Source organism: Platalea leucorodia (assembly GCF_965183815.1).
Source record: "Platalea leucorodia genome assembly, chromosome: 1".
In the NCBI taxonomy this organism is placed as follows: Eukaryota; Metazoa; Chordata; class Aves; order Pelecaniformes; family Threskiornithidae; genus Platalea; species Platalea leucorodia.
The window spans coordinates 151,241,930-151,263,269 of record NC_138823.1 but is presented as its reverse complement, the minus strand read 5'-3'; the positions used below and the strand labels follow the sequence as shown (position 1 = coordinate 151,263,269).

The following is a 21,340-nucleotide window of genomic DNA, read 5'->3' as shown; positions in this document are numbered from 1 at the left end:
GCTGCCGCCGCGGCCGCCGCCTCCCCCCGCTGCGCCCGCCGCCACCGCCGCCGCCGCTCCTCCAACTACATCCGGGAAACTCGGGCGACGCCGCGCTCGGTTAACGTCGGCTCTTTTCGGCTCTTTCCGACACGCTCCGTCCCCTCTGTCCCCTTTGCTCTCGGGCGACTCTGCCTTCGGGAAACATCGGCTGCCTTCGCCGAGCCCAACGCCCTTCAGTCTCTCCCTTCGGCAAACATCGGCTCGTTCCGTCACTCTCCTCCCTCCCTCCTCCTCCCGCCGGCCGGCCCGCCTCGTCCGCCTCTCCCGAGCGCTACCTGGCTTCGGAAAACATCGGTTATTTCCGTAGAGATGTTTTCACGCTCCCGTCAGGGTGGCGCCGCATTCGGAAACGCTCGGGTATTTCCGTGACCCCTCACCCGGCGGCTCCGAGGTGCTGCCGGTCGGAGCAGCCGTTAGCCGGGCGCGCCCGGCTGATTGGCCGAGGGGAGCCCCCGCCGCCCGGGGGGCCGCGCTGCCGGCAGCGCCGAGCCACGCCGCGCCTCGCTTCCCTTGCCCGGGCGGGCCGAGAAGGAGCTGGGCCGCGGCGGGGCAGCCGGCTTTCTCGGTGGGAGCCACCAGGGCGGGAACGCCAGGCAGGTGGGGGCAATAGGGGGAATTGCGAGAGAAGCGGCGGGGCGGGGGGAGCGGCGCCCGGCCGCGGGATAGGAAAGGGAAGGTCTCCTCTTACCTACCCCCTCCTCCCCTTCCGCCCAGGGACTTGATGTATAGGCAGGAGCCATTTTGTGTACGGCTCGTCTTCTGCGAGGAAGCGCTCGGCGGCGAAGAGGTTGTTAAAATGTCCCTGGGGAGGCGGCGGCGCGGGTCGGGCCCTGCCCTGCTGCCCGGCCCCTGCGGCGGCGGCGCCGGTTTTCTCCCGGCCCCTGAAGAAACGCCGCCAGGCTGCCGCAGCCCCGGCCGCTGAGGGAGCGAGGCGCTGGCGGCAGAAGGGCCCGGGCGCGGTGAAACCGCCGCCGGGGGGAGGTGTGGGGGGGGGGTCGGCGCGTGAGGGGCGCTAACGGCCGCCTGACGGGCGCTAACGGCCGCCTCCGGCGAGCAAACGGCTCGTCCTCGTCTCGGCACACGCATAAAATTGTCACCCCGGCCGCCGTGATCGGTTGGCTGCAGGTGGCCCCGGGCTGTCTGAAGCGGATGCCTGGCGCTCGGTTTGCGAGGAAGATCCCCTTCAGCAGAGGCCGGGTGGATGCTGCTGCTCGTGGCGATTGCTGAGCCTTCTCCTGGGAAAGGGCCTTTCGGTTATTTCTGACCAAACCCTCGAAGTCTGAGGTACAAAGCATCATGTATTCAGAATGGTATTAAGATATTATATAATAGAAGTTTTTTGATACCAGAGTTGAGAATTGCTATGAGGTTATCCTAGGAGAGGCCAGCTTTCAGTAAAGGTATAGTGTAGATGCTGAATTTTGTCCTGCCCCCTTCCTGAAAAGGGGAGAGATGTGGCCCAACTCAGAACTAGCATGCTAACCTTAACCAGAGCATCTTTCCCCGTGGCTCTGCCTGTGCTAGCATAGCATTGTTCATGATAATTCTCTTACAGGATTTTTCTTTTTTTTTTTTTTTGTTTGTTTTTTTTGGGTTTTTTTTGGGGGGGGGTTTTTTTTTTTTAGAGCGCAGAAGGCTGTTGCTGAGAGGGGACTTAAGGGAGCAGTGGCAGAGCCCACGGAGAGGAGCGGAGGATGACTCAGCAGGGAGCTGTTCTTCAGGGTTACAATAATGAGCTAGTGAAATGCATTGAAGACTTGTGTATGCAAAAAGAAGAGCTGAACAAACAAATCCAGCAAGCAGAAGAGGAAAAAAATAAACTCCAGCATGAAATCCAAGTCCTGAATGAACAACTGGAGTGTGTATGTGAAAACCTGGCCCAAAAGGTAGCTTCACGGAATGAGCTTGATAAAATTCTTGCTGAAACTGAAGCTGCTTACATGAAGATTTTGGATAGTTCTAGAACTTTGCTTAATGTCCTGAAGAAGGAAGTGGGAAGCTTAAAGCATACACCAGAACTGAAAACCAGTGTAACGTGAAACAGTCAAATGTTTGGACTCCACAGTGCTAAAATTCCACTAGGTGAGAAATGCGGTTAGCCACAGAACCTTACGACGACAGTATAAGCAGAGAGGAATTTTCTTCCAACCTTTCTGTATGTTTTATTATTGTTTTTAAATGCACTAGAAAATAGATGAAATAAAGTTACTGTTTTGCTGTTTAAAAAAAAAAATCTAATTACTTAAACGCTATAAAACTAATTGCAAATAGGTAGCTGAGACAAAAGTGAGGCTGTCAGTTTTGACATGGTGATGCTTCGAGGCTGTTCTGAAGACAGGAAAAAAAAAAAAATCATGCTTTATTGGTTGGCTTCAGATGGCTACCAGTGAGTTACTGTGTGATTGAAAACTAGAGGATGCAAGTAGATCAGATACTACTTCTTTTCACTTTAGAAATGCTTAGGTTTACTGTTAGATACCAAACAGAAACCAACTATTTAGATTTCTCTAGGAGTTTGGAGTTCTGTCTGATGCATGCATGAAGGCAGCACCTGTTTACAATCATCTCTTACTTGCCTGGAATAATGGAGGGATAAGGTGAGAAAACATGACTAATGCAAGGCATGGAGGCTTGAACTGTAAGACTGTATATGGTTCATGCATCTTCTGAAGCTATACTCAAAAGTCTTGTTTAGAAAGGAGGCACACTATAGTGAAAGACAGGTTTTGGTGCAAGTGCATTCCTCCCACGTGCAGGGCAGAGCACTGCAGGCAGCTACACCATGTAAGCTCCGACCAGATAATCCACTGACGGATAAGGAAGAGATAACTATTTCAATAGTGTCTAGAAGTCCTGAAAAAAACACCAGGGTTCAATCAAAAATGCTAAGATTTAAATACAAGGCCAAAGAAGATAATCTTAGCTAAAAGCCAATAAAAGAACTTATGGAAACCTTATTTTTAGTGTCCTTTAGGTCTATACTCATCTATTAAATAATTGTAATAAGATTGTAAAGAATAGTGAACAACTTGGAATGGCGAGAAATAAATACAAATGCAAGATGAAAGTAGAAAATGAGATTAGAAGTAGTTTGCAGCTGTCAGGCATTCTTACAGATGAGGTTAAAATAGAACCTGGTTTAGAGATGAGGGAGGAGGTAACAGCATGGCAGAAGTCTCAATCCTGTTTTCTATTTCTAGTAGTTACTAAACCTCTCTGTGTGTACATGCGCATGCATTTTGTCCTGCTCATTCATGTGTTATAGCAGTAACTCGATTTTTAAGCTGCATCTTGTAGTCAAATCTTCATTCTATACCAATTAACTAAATTGAAAGAAGTGCAATTGTAATCTCCTTACTTGATAACTGTGTGTCTCTCAGGTGCAAGTATAAGGGGTATTTAGATGTGAATAGTTTCAGTAATAGCTCTTCACCAATAATATGAAGCAAATTTTATGTTCTTCTGATTGCCATGCTACATCAGGGATTAGCGTGACTGAGCTAATCAACAATTTACTTGTATAGCATTTGCAATGGCGTCCCTGAAGTAATGCTGAGGTGATAAAATTAGATAATCTCAGCGGTATTGCTGCTGTTGTAGTACTGCAGTATTCAGGACCGCCTTGTTTATATTGAAGTGAAACACAAAAATGTTGCTGTTTTTTAGTAGCAAAAAAGTGATTTATTTCACTGGATTTTTCTTGGCATTCTCTCTTCCCTTAGTTTGGTATTAGTAACTAATTTACATCAAAATAGGATGACTCAGGAAAAGGTATTAACTGAAGAGCAAGGACTTTTTTTAGAGTTGCATATGTAGACTGCATAAGGAACTTGAAATTGTGAAAAAAAACCTATATCATAGAAAGCTCATTTATAGAGAGCAGTACAGTTAATTTCTTGTATTATCCATCTCAGACAATAATTATAGGTTTGTTTGCCTTAGAATAATCATACTATAAATAATGCCTCTTCTTTCTCTACTTAGGCAGTTAAAACTAAAGAAGTTTTAAGAGAAGCCTTGTAAGCCTTTAAAGAAGTTTACTTCACGACCATTATTACATCTAAGTGTAGCTATTACAGTGTCAAAACTAAAATACTGGAGGTGTTTGAATTTTTTAAGTTACAAAACTGAGGGAAAGTGTAATGGTTAGTATTTACACACACTGGGGCCTCCCAACTTTCAAATTAAAAGTTGAAATGTTGTTAGAGTTCCATTCAGTGATCCCAATCTGTAAAATTTCTGTTTAAATTCAAATTCACAAGTGGAGATTAGTAATATCATACCTCTAGGGCTTGCCTATTTGTAGAATAACTCCCAAGTGTGGCAGTCATTGTGAAGTAAGTGCACCTGCAGAGTTGTTACTCAAAAATAGCTCTTACCATTACATTCTGTATTGACCCAAATGAACTTACTGTGTCCTTTTATTGAAGTGGTAAACCTTTTTCACTGCTTTTTCAGGTAGTATAAATCTTGACATAAATAGCTTTTCTTAAACAGCTTCAGTTTGTTTAGAATAGAAGACATGCAAACTAAATTAATACACAGTATTGCTAGAACAGAAGTGGTAACTTGCGGATTACAGCAGCTCTGGAGGGCCAGCCTGCAACAGAAAGTTTCCCTGAAATAAGGCAGGTTATAAACTTAAAGCATCATACTTTTCCTGACTTAATTTTTTACGTTGATTTTATAGACTCTCTGGGTTAGATCCAGTAATTTACTTGAGTGCTTACAATCTAGGAGCCTTAATGACGAAAGTTCAGGTTACCAAACTGTAGTGCCTAATCTAAAGTGCTGTGTTGGGTGTCTTGTAGCTTATTTGGTATGTGAGGAGACAACAGTTCTTGAAACTCCTGCCTGTGCTTGATTCACAGCTCCAGTGAAATGCATCTAGAGCACTGGTCTAATTTCCTGAATTTATGTAGTGGCATCTCCACCTGGTTTCCAAATAACAGGACATAACTGGAGGAGAGATGACGATTCCCAGCTTTTATAGCAATACTTCTTAAATATGTACCTAGCACGTACAACTCTAGTGATGACCAGGTCTTTCAGAACATTTGAGTGTTGACTGCCAAGTAAACTAAGTTTATTATGTGTGATAGAGTTTGGTGGTTATCAAAGAAGCTGCATGCGAGTGGTACATTGAAGGTAGTTTTCTGTGTGGAGGTGGTTATACAAACCACTGGGTGAAGTCCCGTATACAAGCAGTCACTCACAATCTGTAACTGTCTGCAAAGATGCTTACCCTTCAGTTCAGGTACCTCCCCACATGCAGTTTCTGCTAATTGCCTTGCAGGAGTGGAGGTGAGCGGATTGGGATGGGTCCTAATTTTTGGGGTGGAGAATAAGGAGGAAGTATGGATGTGGAGTCCTGGTTCGGGAAGACTGGAGCATGAGGGGGTGTGATAGAAAGAGAGGTGGACTTAATTTCTGTCTGCTTTAAGTGTGCTTGTTCCGAGCTACTGCCTGTGTTTCCTGCTACCCAATAAATCAAACTTTAGAAATCAACTGAGGTTCACCAGAAGTCTGGACTTTCCCCCTGCCTCCGTTAAGTCCACTGACAAGTAAGCTACAGAGGCAACCTATGTTTTTGCTTCCTCTTTCCGGCCACACCAACCGCCATGCTCAGCTACGCAGTGGCCAGTTCCAGCGGGAGGCTGTGGAATCTGAGCCTCCCGTTTGCTGGGTCAGGGTACTGCCAGGCTCACGCAGGACGTCTTGCCGTTGTTTCCTACCCTGGTAGCTCTGCTGTGAACAGTAATCAGTGAACTACTTGGGTTTTATAAAGAACCCTAGGTCCTGTCCGTGTGTTAGCTGCGCTCAGCGTGTATGTCAGATTGACCTTGGAGAACTTAGGCAGAGGGATGGTAGGTTTAGGCTCTTGAATGCAAAAGATTTGCTTCCTCGGACTAAGAAGTCCTCAGACTAGGAAATCCAGGCATCTTCAAACTCCCGAAAACTTGGCCATTCAAACAATGAAGCAAACTGTAATCTAAACCCAGATGGCTGGGTCTTGGATTGCAATTTCAGAATTAAGTATCTCAATTCCATCTAGCTCTTGTGGTATAAGTGTGTCTCACTCCAAATGGATTACATGGATTAAGCTAAATTGGAATAAGGTACTCTTAATTCTGGAACAAGAACATTCAGAAGATTGTTAGCAAAAGGATCGAATGTCTACAGTTAATTCATCATGTAGATGAGTCCTCTGCAGAAGACCAGTATCTATTACTCTTTATTTGCTTGTTAGGAGAAATTTGAGTTAGAAGATGCAGCTTGTGGCAATTGCTGAAATTATCCTTAACTTTGAGTAGATCCTGGGCTCTTGGGTTTTTATGTAAGTAGATAAAACAGTTGTTTTTTTTTTTTTTATAAGGCTTTTTTTCCTCCTTTTTAGTAGTGAGTGAAGAAGTATCAATAGATGCTTTAATATTGATTTGTGTGTTTGTTGTGTTTTTTTAACGGATGGATAGACAAGTTTTCCTAAAAGCAGAGCACTCATTTAGCTTTGTTTTTAATGTATGTCTTTGTTTTAAATATAAATATCTTCTATTTTTTTGTCTATTGGGGAAGGACAGATTAGCCTTTGGTTTAGTTTGTGCACCAATTGCTTTGTCAGTCGCTGTTGTGTTACTGGCGGGGGGGGAGTCAGGCACTGTGGCCACATCTGGGATGATTGTTCTACACTTTTTTTAAACTGAGAATGAGTCTTTTTTGTTCTTTGCCCCTTACTGCTTTATAAATCTGTCTTTAATTTCAGTTGCCCCAGAGTAGTCCTTGATTGTTGTCTTCCTCAGTTGATTTTCAGATGAAGTTTCGTTCAATATCTAGCTGTAAAAACCAGATGTGTGCAGGTGACACAACTTGTATGTTAGCTATTAATAAAACATGATGGAGAGGTTCAGGCTTGCAGAAAAGGGAGGTTTTGGTCATTCATAGCTTTAGCTTATGGGATTTGTGTGAAAAGTAGTTCAGTGTTGTAGTTTGATTTTACAAATATACGTTAGAAGTGGGGCTAATAAAACACTTTCATTTTACAGTGATTTCAAAAGTAGTTTCACAAGATCTTGTGGGGTGAACAATCTGCATTTTTTGTCTGTTTGTGCAAGACTAGACTGTAGATATGCTGCAGTAACCACTACAGTAAATTAGTAAATTTTAGTGCAAACTTAGATATCTTATTTAGTAGCAGCATTGAAAATGGTGTCAAATCTTTGCATTTTGATTGTAGCAAGCCTATTGCTTGCTGCATCATTCAAAGCTGGGAATGTTTCTAAGTATGCTTAATTTGAACATCATAAATGGGAAAATGTTACTCTTGCAATAGGATTTGTCTGTGTCGGAGGAAAACAGTCATGTTCAAAAAAAGGCATTTGAGAAAAGCGGTATCGGTCTCCCTCTGGAGGTGGGATTGATTGTGATTCCACTGACTGTGATCGGACCTTCGGTTTCACTCACACCTCACTTGAAGGCATATGAAGTTATGTGGGATGACTTCTCCTCTCTGCTTACAACCACTTGTGTTCTATAGAATATAGGTACTTGGCCTAGGACTTATATCAATTTTGAGTGTTCTTGTTTATTATCTTTTTAGAGGCAGACACACAGCTTCCTGCAGTGGCCAGCCTAAATCAAGAAGATGGAACTGTTAGGTAGAGACAGTAAACAAAGTAAGAGGCTGAACAATTTTTAACACTTACTTTTAAATGTTTTCCAAAGTATGATAACGAATAGACTGGTCATGGAGCACTTTAAAGTTAAATCTTCATAGGTGTTATTTTTTGAGCTTTATAAGCGTAGGTTCTCATGCTCCAGTGAGAGCTCTTGTAATGAGCTTGAGGTTTCCCTTTGACATGTGGTATATGGGAGCACTTTTAAAAAATTATTTCCGTCATAGTCCACAACAGATCTGTAACTTATATTTTTTTAAACTACTTCATATAGTTGATTTAGTTGAATGTAGTAAAAAAAAATAGCAAATTTCTTTCCTAAATGCTTTCAAATCTCCCTATCTGTATTCAGAATTAGAATCAAATTATTATTTGTAGTACTCTCTTTTTGTTGTTATATGGTTATTAACAAGTTGATACAACTTGGAGATCCATTCTGATTGGGCATGTCTCTCAGTTCCAGAGACAAAATCCTTTTTGTATTCTGCAAGCTTTAATTTTTTAAAGCCATTTTCCTTATACAGTGAGAACACTTTGAGTTGAAAATCAGCGTGACAGGTAGACTCCCGTGATGCACTTTTTTAATATAGTTGATATTCAGAGCTGAATCGTATTCTGTCAGATGTTTGAAAACAAAAAAAAACTAGCAGTAATTCTTCATATGCTTATGCAGTTGTTCAATAACAGAAATCCTGCTGGAGATTTGTGCCGCTTACTGTCCAATAGTAGGTGGGATTACTTGCTGTAATGGATGAACCCAAGGTACTTTTCATTAAATATTGGTCCTTCCTCAAGAGTTGTTCCTAGCATGAAGGGAATGGATACTTCATCCCAGGGGGCTGTGGGGCAAAAGAGGAGCTGCCTTTTTAGTAGAGACCACCCACCTGGAGAAAGAGAGGAGCATCTTTGTTAGCCTGGCTCATGGTAAAGGGTTGTGAGACAATTCAAACCGAGTGGTTATAATGGTCATAGTTTACTGTTGCAAGGTCCACTGAAGCAAGCTGAAAAAAAGAAAACCCAGTCCATGCTGTCAGTCACAAGCAATGTGATAGCTGATTGCAATCAGGTTATCTTTAAATGCAGGAGCTCAGGTACAGCTGGAAGCAGTGTAGCTGCTGCAGTACTGGGCTCAGCAAGGGTTAATTTGCCCTGCCAAAAAGCAATCGACCATGTGGACACACTTAAGAAATCTTGTGCATTCAGGAGTCGCTGGACTTGCTACAGAAGTGTAACCTGTTTCTGTTCTTGAAACTCGCGGAATTCTAACTGTCTTTTACTGACTCCATGAGAAGGATATTGTTTAAAATCCTGTTCCCTTTAGGGGCTTTTGTCTGAAGCCTAAAGTGTTCTTGCTTCAGATTCAAGTTGTTCAAGTTCAAAAACCTGTGACCAAGGGGAAACACACAGATGCCCAAGTTCTATTGAAGCCCAGAAGCCTGTAAGTGGTTTGTATTCACTGTGTAGTACACCAAGTTCCTGGTCAAATGCTGTCTAATCCTTCAGTCGAGTTGCAAGCTTTGTGCTTCCCTTAGTAGTGTAAATGATTTGTAACAAGTGTTGCTTGTTCAATTTGGAATGTACTTTCGGTTTTTGTTTGTTTTTTAATGAAGTATTCCACTGAGGCCTCCCGTGGCACTCTGCCATACGCGTTCATGTTGTGCATGTGAATATATGGGTTTTCTTCGGGAATGTTAGAAAGAAACTACCTGTGCAGCACCAGTTTAACTGAACCAACATTTGGTTTTATGCCATGTTATTTTTATTTTTAAGTGTTTTAAAATGCTGAGTATATATATATATATATTTATACAGGATACATAAACAAGTGCTTCCAATCAACAGATCACAAAGTACCTTACAGAGAATCTTAATATCTTTATCCCCCTTAATAGACAGTGACTCAGTAGTAATCTGCCCCAAATCAGGGACAGATCTGGGAATGGAGGCTTTGCTTTTTCAGCCTCAACTGAATGCTCTGACTTGGACTGCTTCCCAGGGATTCACGTCCTGTTTGACATAAACCAACTGGATTACGCATTCTCAGCCTGGGTGTTGGGAGAAGGGATAGCTGTAACTGACTAGATGCATACTTTTTGCTATTACTCACTTCACATTGCATGCAGCGTCGTGATGGTGTTTATTACTAATTTTGCCATGGATACACCCCTCATGACAAAGTATCCCAGCTCCAGAGCAGCTACTCTGACTTTCCAGACCTGCTCTCTGCAAGCCCTACTCACAGGTGTTTGGGAGCTGACTGCAGGAGATGGGTCAGAGGAACAGAAAGAACTTTTAATAATAGTTGCTAATTAATTACCTTTCACAAGCCTAACCTTATTCAGATAGCTTGTCTTTACAGAACCTACTGTTTTGTCTCATTTTCATTGGGCTTCTTATTACCTTATGCTAGTCTGTGTAAGACCACCAGGTATTTGTACCATCACCCTTTAAGGGTTTTCGAGATATCGAGGCTCCTTAGTGTTTAAATACAGTGGAGGATCTGACTTCTAGTCTGTCTGTAACGGCATATAGACCACATAACAGCACTCTGACCGCATATGACAGCAACAGGCTGTGTGGCAACCATATTCCACCACAGTTCGTTTTGGGTTAATGGAGTTGAAGTAGCATGGCAAGTCAGGAACTGTGGGGGTATGGATGGATAGGGCTCTTCTACAGGGAAAAGAAGCTGGCTCTATGAATTCAGATTAAAAACTACTTCAATCTAGGACAGGTGACAACTGACAGCAGTATTCTTTTATTTCACATATCACAATAAATATATATATACATTTTTATAGATATATAGATATTAAAATGCTTAGTATTTTTATATATAAGTATAGAATGTTCTTGGTAGAAACCTGTCTAATATTTCAGTACTGTCTGCGATTAGAAAGGACAATTTAAATAGGCTGGTCATTAACAGCTACTCTAGGTTGTGTACCCTCTGCTTTCAATAGCCCCCACAGTCTTGCTACTGTATAAACCCTCATTTGTAGCCCTGTCCTCCTCTTCCTGCTGCAACAGCTTTCGTTGCCCCTATCTCCTAGCCCCTTGCTTAGCATGTTTTTAGTTATCCCAAGCTGCTGACCAGAAAACACGCTGCTCTTCTGCCATGTGGTGAGTTGGAAATACTTTCAGTATCTTCATATTGACCGGACATGTTCTGGCACACTTGGAAAAATTGTTTGCAAAGATAAAGAGATTTCATTCAGTTTGATAGTGCCACAGAAGTTATGGTTGGACGGGGTTAAGAACATTATATGGTACAGAAACAACAGACACCTGATCTGAGAGCAGTTTCATCCTATGAAAAACCCATCCTAGAAAGACTCTTAGGTTAGGTTGAAGTGATGGATGGATGGAATGTGACATTCCTGATATGCTGTGGAGATTAAAGAACAGAAGTTAATTATGTTTGTCAATGAGAATATCCTTGTCCCAGTAAATGCAGACTTTGTTTATAGTCTTCTGCAAATAAAGAAGGTCTATATGTGATGCTGTAATGTAATTAGCATTAAGGCGATGTGCAGGGTGACTTGAGTTTGTTCCAGAAATGATTGCACTGTCTTTGAGAAAAGACTGTAACTTGAAATTGAAAAGAGGAAAAAGGAGTATAATGCTGGAGCTTTCAGATCGGTGATCTCATTGAGGAAGCCGGTATAGGTCAGCTATGTAGCTTTTCAAAGCTCTGAGTACAACCTACATGGCAAAATAATAAACACGTGCTAAGATAGTGGAGTATGCTCACAGTAAGGCTACTTGTAAAAAGTTGTCAAAATGTCATATGTATTCAGCAGTTTTCTTTGTAATCCTGCTCTGTTTTACAAACTAATGTATTCCCCAGTAAGGTGCACTAAAGATAAACATTTCAGATGCCCTCATCTGCAGAGAGAAAGGAAAGGCAATTAAAAGTCTGCATGCTGTGAAATCTCTGGTTGGCAACAGTGTCTGCACAGACTTCCATAACATTTTAAGGAACAATTGGTTTTCCTGGTGTCTGGGATGACTGAATACAAACATAATTTTTGAAAGAGGACAGTAGCTCAGTAATTTTCACGCTGGCTAAAATCCTGCTGGTTTGCATAAAGGTTTCTATTTTTATTTACTGATATCAAAGTCTTGGTGACAAACTGGCTCCTCCAGACCAGACAAATTCTATTTTCTTTTATTAGCACACATCATTTCATCTCTGACAGAGAAAGGGCAGACTTCTGATAATGTAGTGAAAGAACCTGGGGCAGAGCAGTGTCTGGTACTGGGCTCTATCAAAGAGGAGGAAAAGCACAAAAGGACAAAATTGCTGGCCTTGATCTGAATTGAGCGGGGCTGCTTGCAAAAGTAGCAAATGAGAGGGCTCTTTTCTTTCTTTTTTTTTTAATTTGCTCCCTCCTACACCATTATTGGGCTGAGTAGGGGAAGAATTTTCTTTCTCTTTAAAGATATGAATAATAATAAATGGGATAATCTGCTCCAAGAAAAGCCAGTTCCACATGGGAGGCAGCTAAAGCTGCCCCATGGGAGCTCTATTTTTTTTCCTTCAGAAAAAAATTTTCATCATGCAACTTCTAAAAGCCAGCAGCCATTGAAGGGGAAGGAGAAACAACAAAATGCTGTGTTTGCTTGTCATTGTGAACCAATTATTCTTCCAGTAGCTGCACTCCTGTGTGGAGTTTCTTGGTTGCGAGTACTGCCTGTCCAAAACATGGATTTTTGGTCTGAGACTTGTTCAGTTTAAAATATATTTTTTATTTTAGATGAGCTTAAAGCAATGCACATATTGGTGCTTATATAGGCATGGAATTTGTCTATAACTGTGAGTTAAAAGTCCTTTTCCCTGGCTTAATATGCCGTGTATTGTGACACTGACATAGCTAGAGTGAAGCTTGGTTCTCAGGCATTAAGGTGACCCTTTTAACTTAGATTGTGCCGATATGTATTGTATAGTTTCAGGTGTTGGTGAATTCAGCAGTGACGAAACACAACAAGGTGTAACTTGACTTTGTGGACTTAAATCTTCCCATATTGCCTTGCATGAACACTTTTGTTTTAAACAACTTCTGCATTTGGTTATTCAATGGGAAAGCACAGCCAAATGTTTTAAAGAGGTATCAAAAATAATTTGTTTTGGCTAACAGTACATTTACTGGATAATCTCATCCAGGAGAGATTTTAAGTGTGGTACCTGTTCAGACCCTGGACCCTCAAAGCACAGCACAGCCTCCGTTTCCCAAGCCCGTCATTCCCACCGCACATGAAGGAGCCAGTCGGTTTTGCAAAGACCATGGGACAAGGGGTCATCTTGTGCGTGCTGGTAGAGAGCAGGTGATTAAATAAATGAAGGCAATGCGTTTTGTACAAAACCACCCCAGGCAGGCTCACATGGAGGCAGTCAGAAGGACCTGGGAGTCTTCTCTTGTTTCTGCTCTATGTGAAGTGTAAATAAAAATAAATACGTGTGTGTATGTGTATGCTGCTTGAGCTACTTGATACTACTTCTGCTACGTTGGGATTCTGTTAGATAGGGAAGTTATTTAATTTGTAGTTAAAATCATCTCATTAGCATGAGCAAAGCCCCTAAAACCAACCAAAGTAGTTGTGCAGTGTTACTGGATTTCAAAGCGTTGAATTTCCCCATCTGTAACTTCTGATTCTAGTGCTGTGTCCGGTACGGTAGCAAAGAAGGTAACAAAACTAATTTTAAAATTCTGGAATGAGTTTTAAGCTAATATTAAGAATTTAATAAGTGCCTGAGAGGATTTTATACCACCAGGCTTACTTAAAGTCACTGGGTCTTCTGCTCTGCTTGTTAATGCTCTGGACTTTGATTCAGGATTCTTGGTGCATTTATCAAAGGCCTGGCTCCTGAAATCAAGGCATTTTCTTTGTTCTTCTTCCTCCCCTCTTTGAAGTTATATTTCTGTTCCTTGTAAAGACAAGGTTGAAAACACAACTGAGTAAACATGAAAGGCTCAGAAATAAAAGGCAAAGATAAATAATTCTAGATCTTTTTCATGACTGAATGACAGTCTCACACTTTGTGGTTGGCCTGTTGCATGTCTTTTTGAGTGCTGAAAGCTGGTCATGGTCAGTGTCCTATTGAAAATTTCACCCCGTGTTATACTTCAATCTAAGAAGATGCAATTATGATGACTTCAAGAAAGACACTCTTGTAATTTATGGTTGTAGATGCTGTAGCATACAACTTGCTTTCTTTACATGAATATTTAAATTCCTCTCTTACTGTCTTGAGCAACTTCACCCAGCTTGTTGCAGTTGCTGAGTGTTACTCAGACATGTCAGGGAAGCTCCTTCCATCCAGCCCCAACGTGATCTGCAGGTGTCATGAAGCAAGGTCTGGAGCTCCCAGGGCAGCAGAGGCTGGAAGCCCCACGGGATGGCAGGGGAAGGGAAGTCTGCCGGCTGCTGGGAGAGAGCAAGGCTGGCAGCAGTATGCAGCCCCTCTTCTGCCAGAAGAAATACCAGCCTGGCATGACACTTCCCAGAATCAGGAACGTTAGAGGAGCAAGCAATGGAGAGGCAGGGGCATTTCTGGGCTGAAAGTAGGTCTGGGAAAACTCTTAACATCGCAATATATTTACCTCATGGAAATGAATTCGGGAAAGATGACTGAAAATAAGGTTTTTCTAGTATTTACAGAGCTTTCTTTGGAGTCTGCTGTATAAAGGGCAGGATGAAGACATTTTAATAAAACTGACACTGAAAAAGAGAGGATAAGCTGCTGAGAACATCCAGAGAGATCAAGAGGAATTTTCCTGAGATGAGAACGTCACAAGAACTGTCAAAATTGTCTAATTTTAAAAATGCTTTTTATTAAGAATATATAAATATAGTATCTAACATCAAGAATAATTTCTCATCACAGTAATAAAATAATTAAATCCTAAAAAAAAATAAAAATCAATTTTGATGCCATTCCACAATTATTCTTGACAAACGCTTTTAATTTGACCCAAACAATAGCAAGGAGGCTATCATGATATGCGGTGTAGACCTGAATGATTTGTTTCAGTCATCACAGCAAGAAGACAATAAGAGGGAACATGACAAAAATATAGAGAACAATGAATAGGGCTGCACGTAATTTTGGCTCTCATATTTTTATAATAAATCATATGGTAGTTTGTGGTTTGCTTAAAGCTTCAGCTCCCAGATTTGTGTAGTAAATAAGAATCTAAGATTTCGTTACAGAAAAACAAGTTTCTAATTTTCATGATTGCAAGAAGACTTAAACTAATACAGAGCAAGAAAAGGAACCGAAATACATCTTTTAAGAAACAAGTTTGTGCAAGTGTTAACTCAAAAACGAAAATCTATCTTCTTACTCTAAAAAAAATCCAAAGGCATAAAGCTAGGACTTGATCCTGCTATTACAGCTCAGGTCAGTATTTATAGTGCATTAGTTACTCGGACATTGTGAAGCCTCGTATCCCGTCCCTTTCTCTCTTAGCAACGTTCTTTTACAGCCTTCAAAACAACATGCCTCTGCCCTCTGTTTTACTTGCTTTTTCCTTCAGCAGATGCTGACCAGCCCGGCGTCTGATTTCAGTTCTGATCTGGAATAACTCCAGGGGCGTGCACGAAGCCATCCCGCTTCTTCCCTCCTAAGGGGGTGGCGGCGGGGAGGAGAGCCCGGACTATTGTTCTCCCTCCCTGCGTCCCTCCCGCAGCAGCAGCCAGCATTGTTCCTTTTTATTTGCTTCCCTCTCTCTGTAAACCAGCAGGGCTCGCAGCAGAGGGACGCAGCTTTCCTTATTAGAATAATTAGGCTGATTTATGAGAGAACAACAGTGAAGGAGAGCTCTCCTTCTGCAGCGTTCACCACTGGAGGCTGGGCACCCACCCAGCTGCTGGCAGTGTGGTGCTGGGCCTCCACACTACCTCACGCTCCCACCCCCAACTACCCAGGCAGTCTGGAGGGCCCCCAACTCTTCAACCTTTGCATCTCAGTGAAAATGTACAGATATGTGCAATAAACACTTTTTTTCCTTCATGTAGTATTCTTCAGTTGTATATTCCAAGGTAATACTGAAGGTCTAAGCAAAATAGTAAAGGAAAGGGAAACGTCCCATGTTGGACCCTTCCTTAGCATTAGCTAAGTGGAAATTTTGGCTCGTAAAACGCTCCTCGAGCAGGTTCGCTGTGTCACTGGAATAGTGAGAGCTGGTACAGCTTTGTTCCTCTCCTGCACTGTGGAAGTTTTGCATTACTTTTAGGAAAGGCTTATGTATGACGAGTTACGAAATTTCCTTCTTCCCAGGAAAATGTTACGAGTATCCTTTGTTCATCACGTCCTTGGTATCTTCATGGCAAAATACAGCGTGTACCTAGGAAGTTCTACTGCACTCTGGAAGACCCATTTAAAATGCACGTAGACATATTTAAAAACACATTTAAGCTTTAAAAAATGTATTATACAAGCAAAGAAAAACAAAAAGGATCATTGGCAATTTTGCCTGTTGTGTTTCTGCCAGGCACCAGAATCAAACATCAGACCTGCAAAAGTTGCCAGCTGCTTGTGCTTCCCAGTGTGATGTTTGCGGTCACCTTTATGGAAGAAGCCGTACCCATCACTTGTCTTTGCTAACAGGATGGCATTTGTAGTGCTTGAAAGGCAATGAAACCATTTTGTAAATCATCCCCCAAGTCTGTAAAAATATTATTTGTTCGGGAGCAGATTGTGGGTGCCAGAGTTTCAAGAGCAGTTACTCATACTCAATAAGCCCTCCACATTGCAAACTCCATTAAGAGCCTCAATGAACCTGAGGAGCTCAGGGTATAACCAAGCCAAAGAAGCAAAAGCAATAAAGGAATGAAGTACATATTACAAACTGACGTGAAAAATCTTATTGCAGTTGTAATTGCCTGTAACAAAATGCCTCATACCACCCATAGGAAAAAGCAAATCAGCATCCAACATTTTCTGCCACCTTCACATTGTCCCAAATGCTCTCAACAGCACGCTCTTGGCTGGAACATTTGCCTCTGCCTTTTGCATACAAGGAAAAGTGGTGCAAGACCCAGTTTCACCCATCCCATTCCCTCAGGCAAAGCCTCAGTGTATTTTTGGCTTAGCAGATTGGCAATTCTGACTGGCACAAAGTTGATGCATGTGGAAATCCACCCTCTTTTGACAAAGTTGCATTCCACAAATTGAGCAAGAACACTCCCCTTCATTTTGTAAGGTGGGAGAGAGGTGGGGAGGGTAACCCCGAGACTGGCCACTGCGCTTTGCAGCCAGAAGAAAAACTTTGGTGCTTATTGATATTGTCTCTCTGTTCACCAGGCAACAGGAAGCATCTAAAAACCTATCTAAACCACAACTTCATTGTTCAGAAGTCAGTGTTTCGATATGTAAATACACAACCTGATTTTTTCTGCCTCCAGACACAGTGATTTCACTGATTGACATGGGGCATTCCCCTAGGAAGAGCTCAGTATTAGCACTGCTGCGTGCAAGGGTGATCTGTGGGGAAGAGACACAGCTATAAAATGGAGAAATGGTTAAAAGACTGCAGTGTGCCTCTCTCCTAAACAATCGTACTGTACTTGCTTTCCCTCTCTCTTCTCAAAATTGCTGCCTTGGGGAGGTAAAGAATTACCATTGCCATAACTGTAATCAAGATCAGATGTGCAAAGGGAAAGGCCTTGCTCAAATATCAAAGGGGTCTTAAACTGCCAAAACAGAGCAAGAGAGAGAAATCCCGAGGGAATCAGAGATGTAATTTATGACTGACCTTTATTTTAGCTGGGAAATGCGTGCTCTTGAATGGCAATGCTCCTGTGAATGCGTGTTTTGTTTTGTTTCAGCTCATTGGGAATCTCTGCTGCAGTGGTATTGATCTAAGCTCCTGGACAATGAGCCTGGGATGAGGAATCACATATGCATTCCAGAAACATTTTTCTGCGCTGAACTCGTCTCAGCAGTGACAGTGCCCGGCTTTGTCGTCCCCTCTGCCATGGTGCTGCCTTCTGGGGCTCGCCTCTTTGTGTTTGCATCATCGCTTGCCTAAATGACTCCACATTTTCTGCATTCTCATAACCCAGTTGTCTGGATTTGGGAGAAAAACGAGATAACAACTCTTCAAGAGGATTTTTGCTGCCACAGGAGCAGCTGATGTCTGTATGAGCTCTCAGTCATTCAAAGGCCAAGCATTACAAGAAAAAACAGACATGTTAAATCTTTGCAGTCAAATATAAAACCACAACATCACAGTGCCTCGGCCTCCTGTGTGCTGCCTCCCTTTTTACATTTCACAGGGTAACATTTGACTGGGGACCCTCTACGCTTCAAAAAAGTTTAGATTGAAATCTAGTTCCAAAGTTATCTTTGTAATGGACCCAAACTGCACACTGACCTTTGGGGAAATTCGGATCCACATTTCCATCTGTATTTCATGGCTCGATTCCAGCCATAGTTTAAAATAAAGATGCTTAGCTGCTGTCAGCTGAAGTTGCTGTGTTCCCCTGGCTTCCCATAGGATACCCTATAGTAAAGCAAATATTTGTTTTCATCATCTCAGAATTATGTTCCGAATTATTTTTAAATTCCATCCACTTGGATGAAAAAGCTTATATTCTAAATTCTACCTTACACTTAACATGAACTGCAAGGAACGGCAGTGCTTAGCAGGTACAATGAAAAGAACAGATTGTCAGGAAAGCCCGCAGAGTTGTCCGTTTTGAAGAATCCTCTCACCAAGACAGTAGCTATTCATAAAATACACTTCTTGTCTGATAATCAGAAAAACATAATCTGTCATAAAAGTCACAACTCCTTCACAGTTTGCCCTCTCAGCTTCCTCTGTGAACAGCTGTCGATATGTGTATGAAATTAACTTAAAAACAAAAACCAGATTGGTTTGATGTCTGAGGCAGAACAAGCCGATCTTTTAAACGAAGCTTTTTCAGGTAGAAAACCCATTGGAGTTAATTGAATGGGAGTATTCAGGTTATTTTTCATCACTGCAACATGTTGTTTTGCAACACAAAATATGTCCATTTACAGTAAATACAGAGATGTCTGCAATAAATTAACTTCAGAGTTTAAGAAACACAGATGGTATTTCTTGCACTTTCCCAAAGGGCTACATTTGCTCTAGAGAAAGCAGAGATTTTAGCTATTCTGTTATTTTTAGGAGTTCATTCATCCCCATCGTTTCTACTTCACTAAGAAGAGATAAAATCTGATTTACACTTTATCTGCAAGCAAGCAAGGAGGTTAAACAATTTATTTTGTCACTTGCAGTATGTTTCTGCTGCCTCCAGCATTTGATTTTGAAAACAGTACATTTGTAAAGGAAATGATGAAGATGACATACTCCCAAGGGCAAGTCTTAACATTCAATACATTTTGGACAGGAAAAAAATACTCATCGGTGGTGCGACGTAGTAACTAACACCACAACTACCATTTGTGCCTAGAGTCCCGTCCTTCGGGAGTCCCTTCTTGGGGGGAGGCCGGGCTGGGCCTTGCCGCCAGGATGGGGCAGGAGGCTCCCACCGCCCCCGCTGGGCTCCCCCCGCCCCCACTGCTTGGCCTTGAACTTGCTTGCAAACGACCAGGCCCTCGGCAACAGGACTGTCACAAACTGCAGGTCGTTTCCAGCACCTTTTGTTTGTTTGTTTTGTGGAGATTGACCATTTCAAACAACTGAGATGGAGCTTACCCTCAGAAAGCACTAAAGAGAGAATGGAAAATAGAATGGAACCAATCTGTTTTTAAAGATTTCACATATACATGAATAAGCATCTGTAACATTTCATAGTGATCTTTGTTTGAGCTTGTATTCATGAGTGTCTTAAACATTTTTGGAACTTTCACCCCTCATTATGTTGCAAGAGATTTAATTCAGGACACTCCAGTGAGGGCAGAATTGCTGCATCCTTTAAGCAGAAAGGGTAACTGAAGCGTACAGCTTGCAGCAGGGCCTGCGTTCCTCCCACCCAACTACAGGCATGGAAGTGAGAGGGCTAACTTGGGAGCCAGCTTGGCTTTGCTTCCCCCTAGAGTCGATGGATGGATCTGGCACCTCCGAAGAGTGATTCAGCACACACAGAGCTATCAAAAAAATCCATGCAGTTAACTCGACACACAGGAAAAAAAAAGATTCAGACTTTGTTGTTAAAATACAACATTTTTTTTGTATATTCAATCACTACATTTATCATGTTAAAACACACACAGGATGGCTTAAAGATGTAACTTGCCAGTGACCACCTGTTAAGAAGTGAGGAAAATATTCTTGTGGAAGAATTGTCACCAATTGACTGGCAAAACCTGCAAGCGAACCCAGGGAGGAATTCAGGGATTCAGAAACCTCTCAAGCTACAAATTCTTGCTGAATGTAGACCGAGTTCTGCTCTCCTGAGTTACATGTTTCATTTAACAATGTTTATAATAAGCAAATGGTGACTTTCAGGACACAGGAGGGCAGAGTGGCAATCTGTGCAAACTGCTCCTGCCTGGCAGAGCAGCAGCGCTTCCCTCTGCCGCCCTGCAGATTCCTTTGCTGTCTGGGATTCCTCTGGCCTCTCTGATTTGACACTTCCCTTGCTGTTTCTGCGATCAGAACAAACACATTTTAAATGTTCATCTTTCACAACTCCGTTCCTGTAGTACCGCATATGCCTTTAGGATCGCTCATGGACGTAATCCTAAAGGTGTTCAGTGGCTCAGCGAAATTGGTCCCTATTCCATTGAAACTTTGAAAGTCCAGCTGGATGCCTACCTGCGTTTGCAAGCACCTAAAATCCTTTCACAGTCTGGTCCTTGCTTTGGCTGCTTGCTGCTTTGTTCCTCCAGCTGATTGATGACAGTGAAGAAGCAGGATTCAAATCAGGTTTTAAAGCTGCAGACGGCCTGACTGCAGTATCTTGTGTGTATTTCTCAACAGGTCCAGCATTTTTTTTGCATTTGAGATTTTTCTACTGGTTACATTTTGTCTTTTCTTGTTCTGTCCATAGATAAATTTGTTACTTCTCCCACTGAAAAAATAAAAAGAACGGCTTGGCTAACTTAGCGTCATCCTCAGCAACACGTTCTCTGGCTTCCTCGAGGAGCTGTGTGGCATCCCCTCAAGTCCTTATCAATGTCAAGTCAGGGGATGCAATGCAGCAATTGGGGTGGATAGGAGAGAGAACGAGCTATCAGCAGAGCTGGTCCAAAAAACCAGTAGCATCTCCCTCTTCCTCCCCTGATGCAGCAGCAGAACGGCTGCAAGAACACAACCTACAGCTTCCAGTTAGCAAGAACAGGGGCAGATCATCAGGAGGTAAACACAATACTGATCAGGCTCAGAAATATTTTACTAGTAGAGCCTGCATTGCAGGTTTGGCTACATGCACCATTGGGGGATCCCACCAGAGCAGTGGGCAAATGGCCACTGCACAGACCCAGCCAGTCTGGACTCGCATGCAAGCCCAACGTGCCCAGAATAGGTCAGACTTGCTGCGTCTCTCTGTCCTCTGCACAGCCTCTGGCTACCGGCCTGGTGAGTTCAGTCCCTTCCACGTGGTTGCTCTCAGGGCCCACTGAGGGTTTGCGCATTAGCCTTCTTGCAGGTTCGGGCTTTCTTCCTACAGGCAGCACAGCTCTAGGGGGA

The 21,340-nt window shown here is 42.5% G+C and overlaps 1 protein-coding gene across 9 annotated transcripts; it reads left to right on the top strand.

Annotated features, from left to right (window-relative positions):
- The first annotated feature begins 316 nt into the window (after nt 1–316).
- LOC309595429 (microtubule nucleation factor SSNA1-like) lies at nt 317–20,031 on the top strand. 9 transcript variants are annotated; one of them, XR_014229244.1, is made up of 4 exons: nt 1,239–1,326; nt 1,675–2,124; nt 15,257–15,758; nt 17,547–17,621. XR_014229244.1 is itself a non-coding variant. In XM_082322368.1 (3 exons), exon 2 carries the CDS (start codon nt 1,737–1,739, stop codon nt 2,079–2,081), a length of 345 nt encoding a protein of 114 aa, XP_082178494.1. In that variant the 5' UTR covers nt 1,239–1,326; nt 1,675–1,736; the 3' UTR covers nt 2,082–2,124; nt 17,547–20,031. The 9 variants fall into 9 exon arrangements, 6 of the variants coding, with proteins under 6 accessions (XP_082178497.1, XP_082178498.1, XP_082178496.1 ...); XR_014229243.1 differs by lacking the exon at nt 15,257–15,758 and having other exon boundaries at nt 1,675–2,197; nt 17,547–20,031; XR_014229245.1 differs by lacking the exon at nt 15,257–15,758 and having other exon boundaries at nt 1,675–7,712; nt 17,547–17,610.
- Nucleotides 20,032–21,340: the final 1,309 nt, after the last annotated feature.

Coding starts and splice junctions, on each gene's coding strand:
- LOC309595429 (XM_082322368.1), top strand. CDS start 1,737: ATGACTCAGCAGGGAGCTGTTCTTCAGGGTTACAATAATGAGCTAGTG.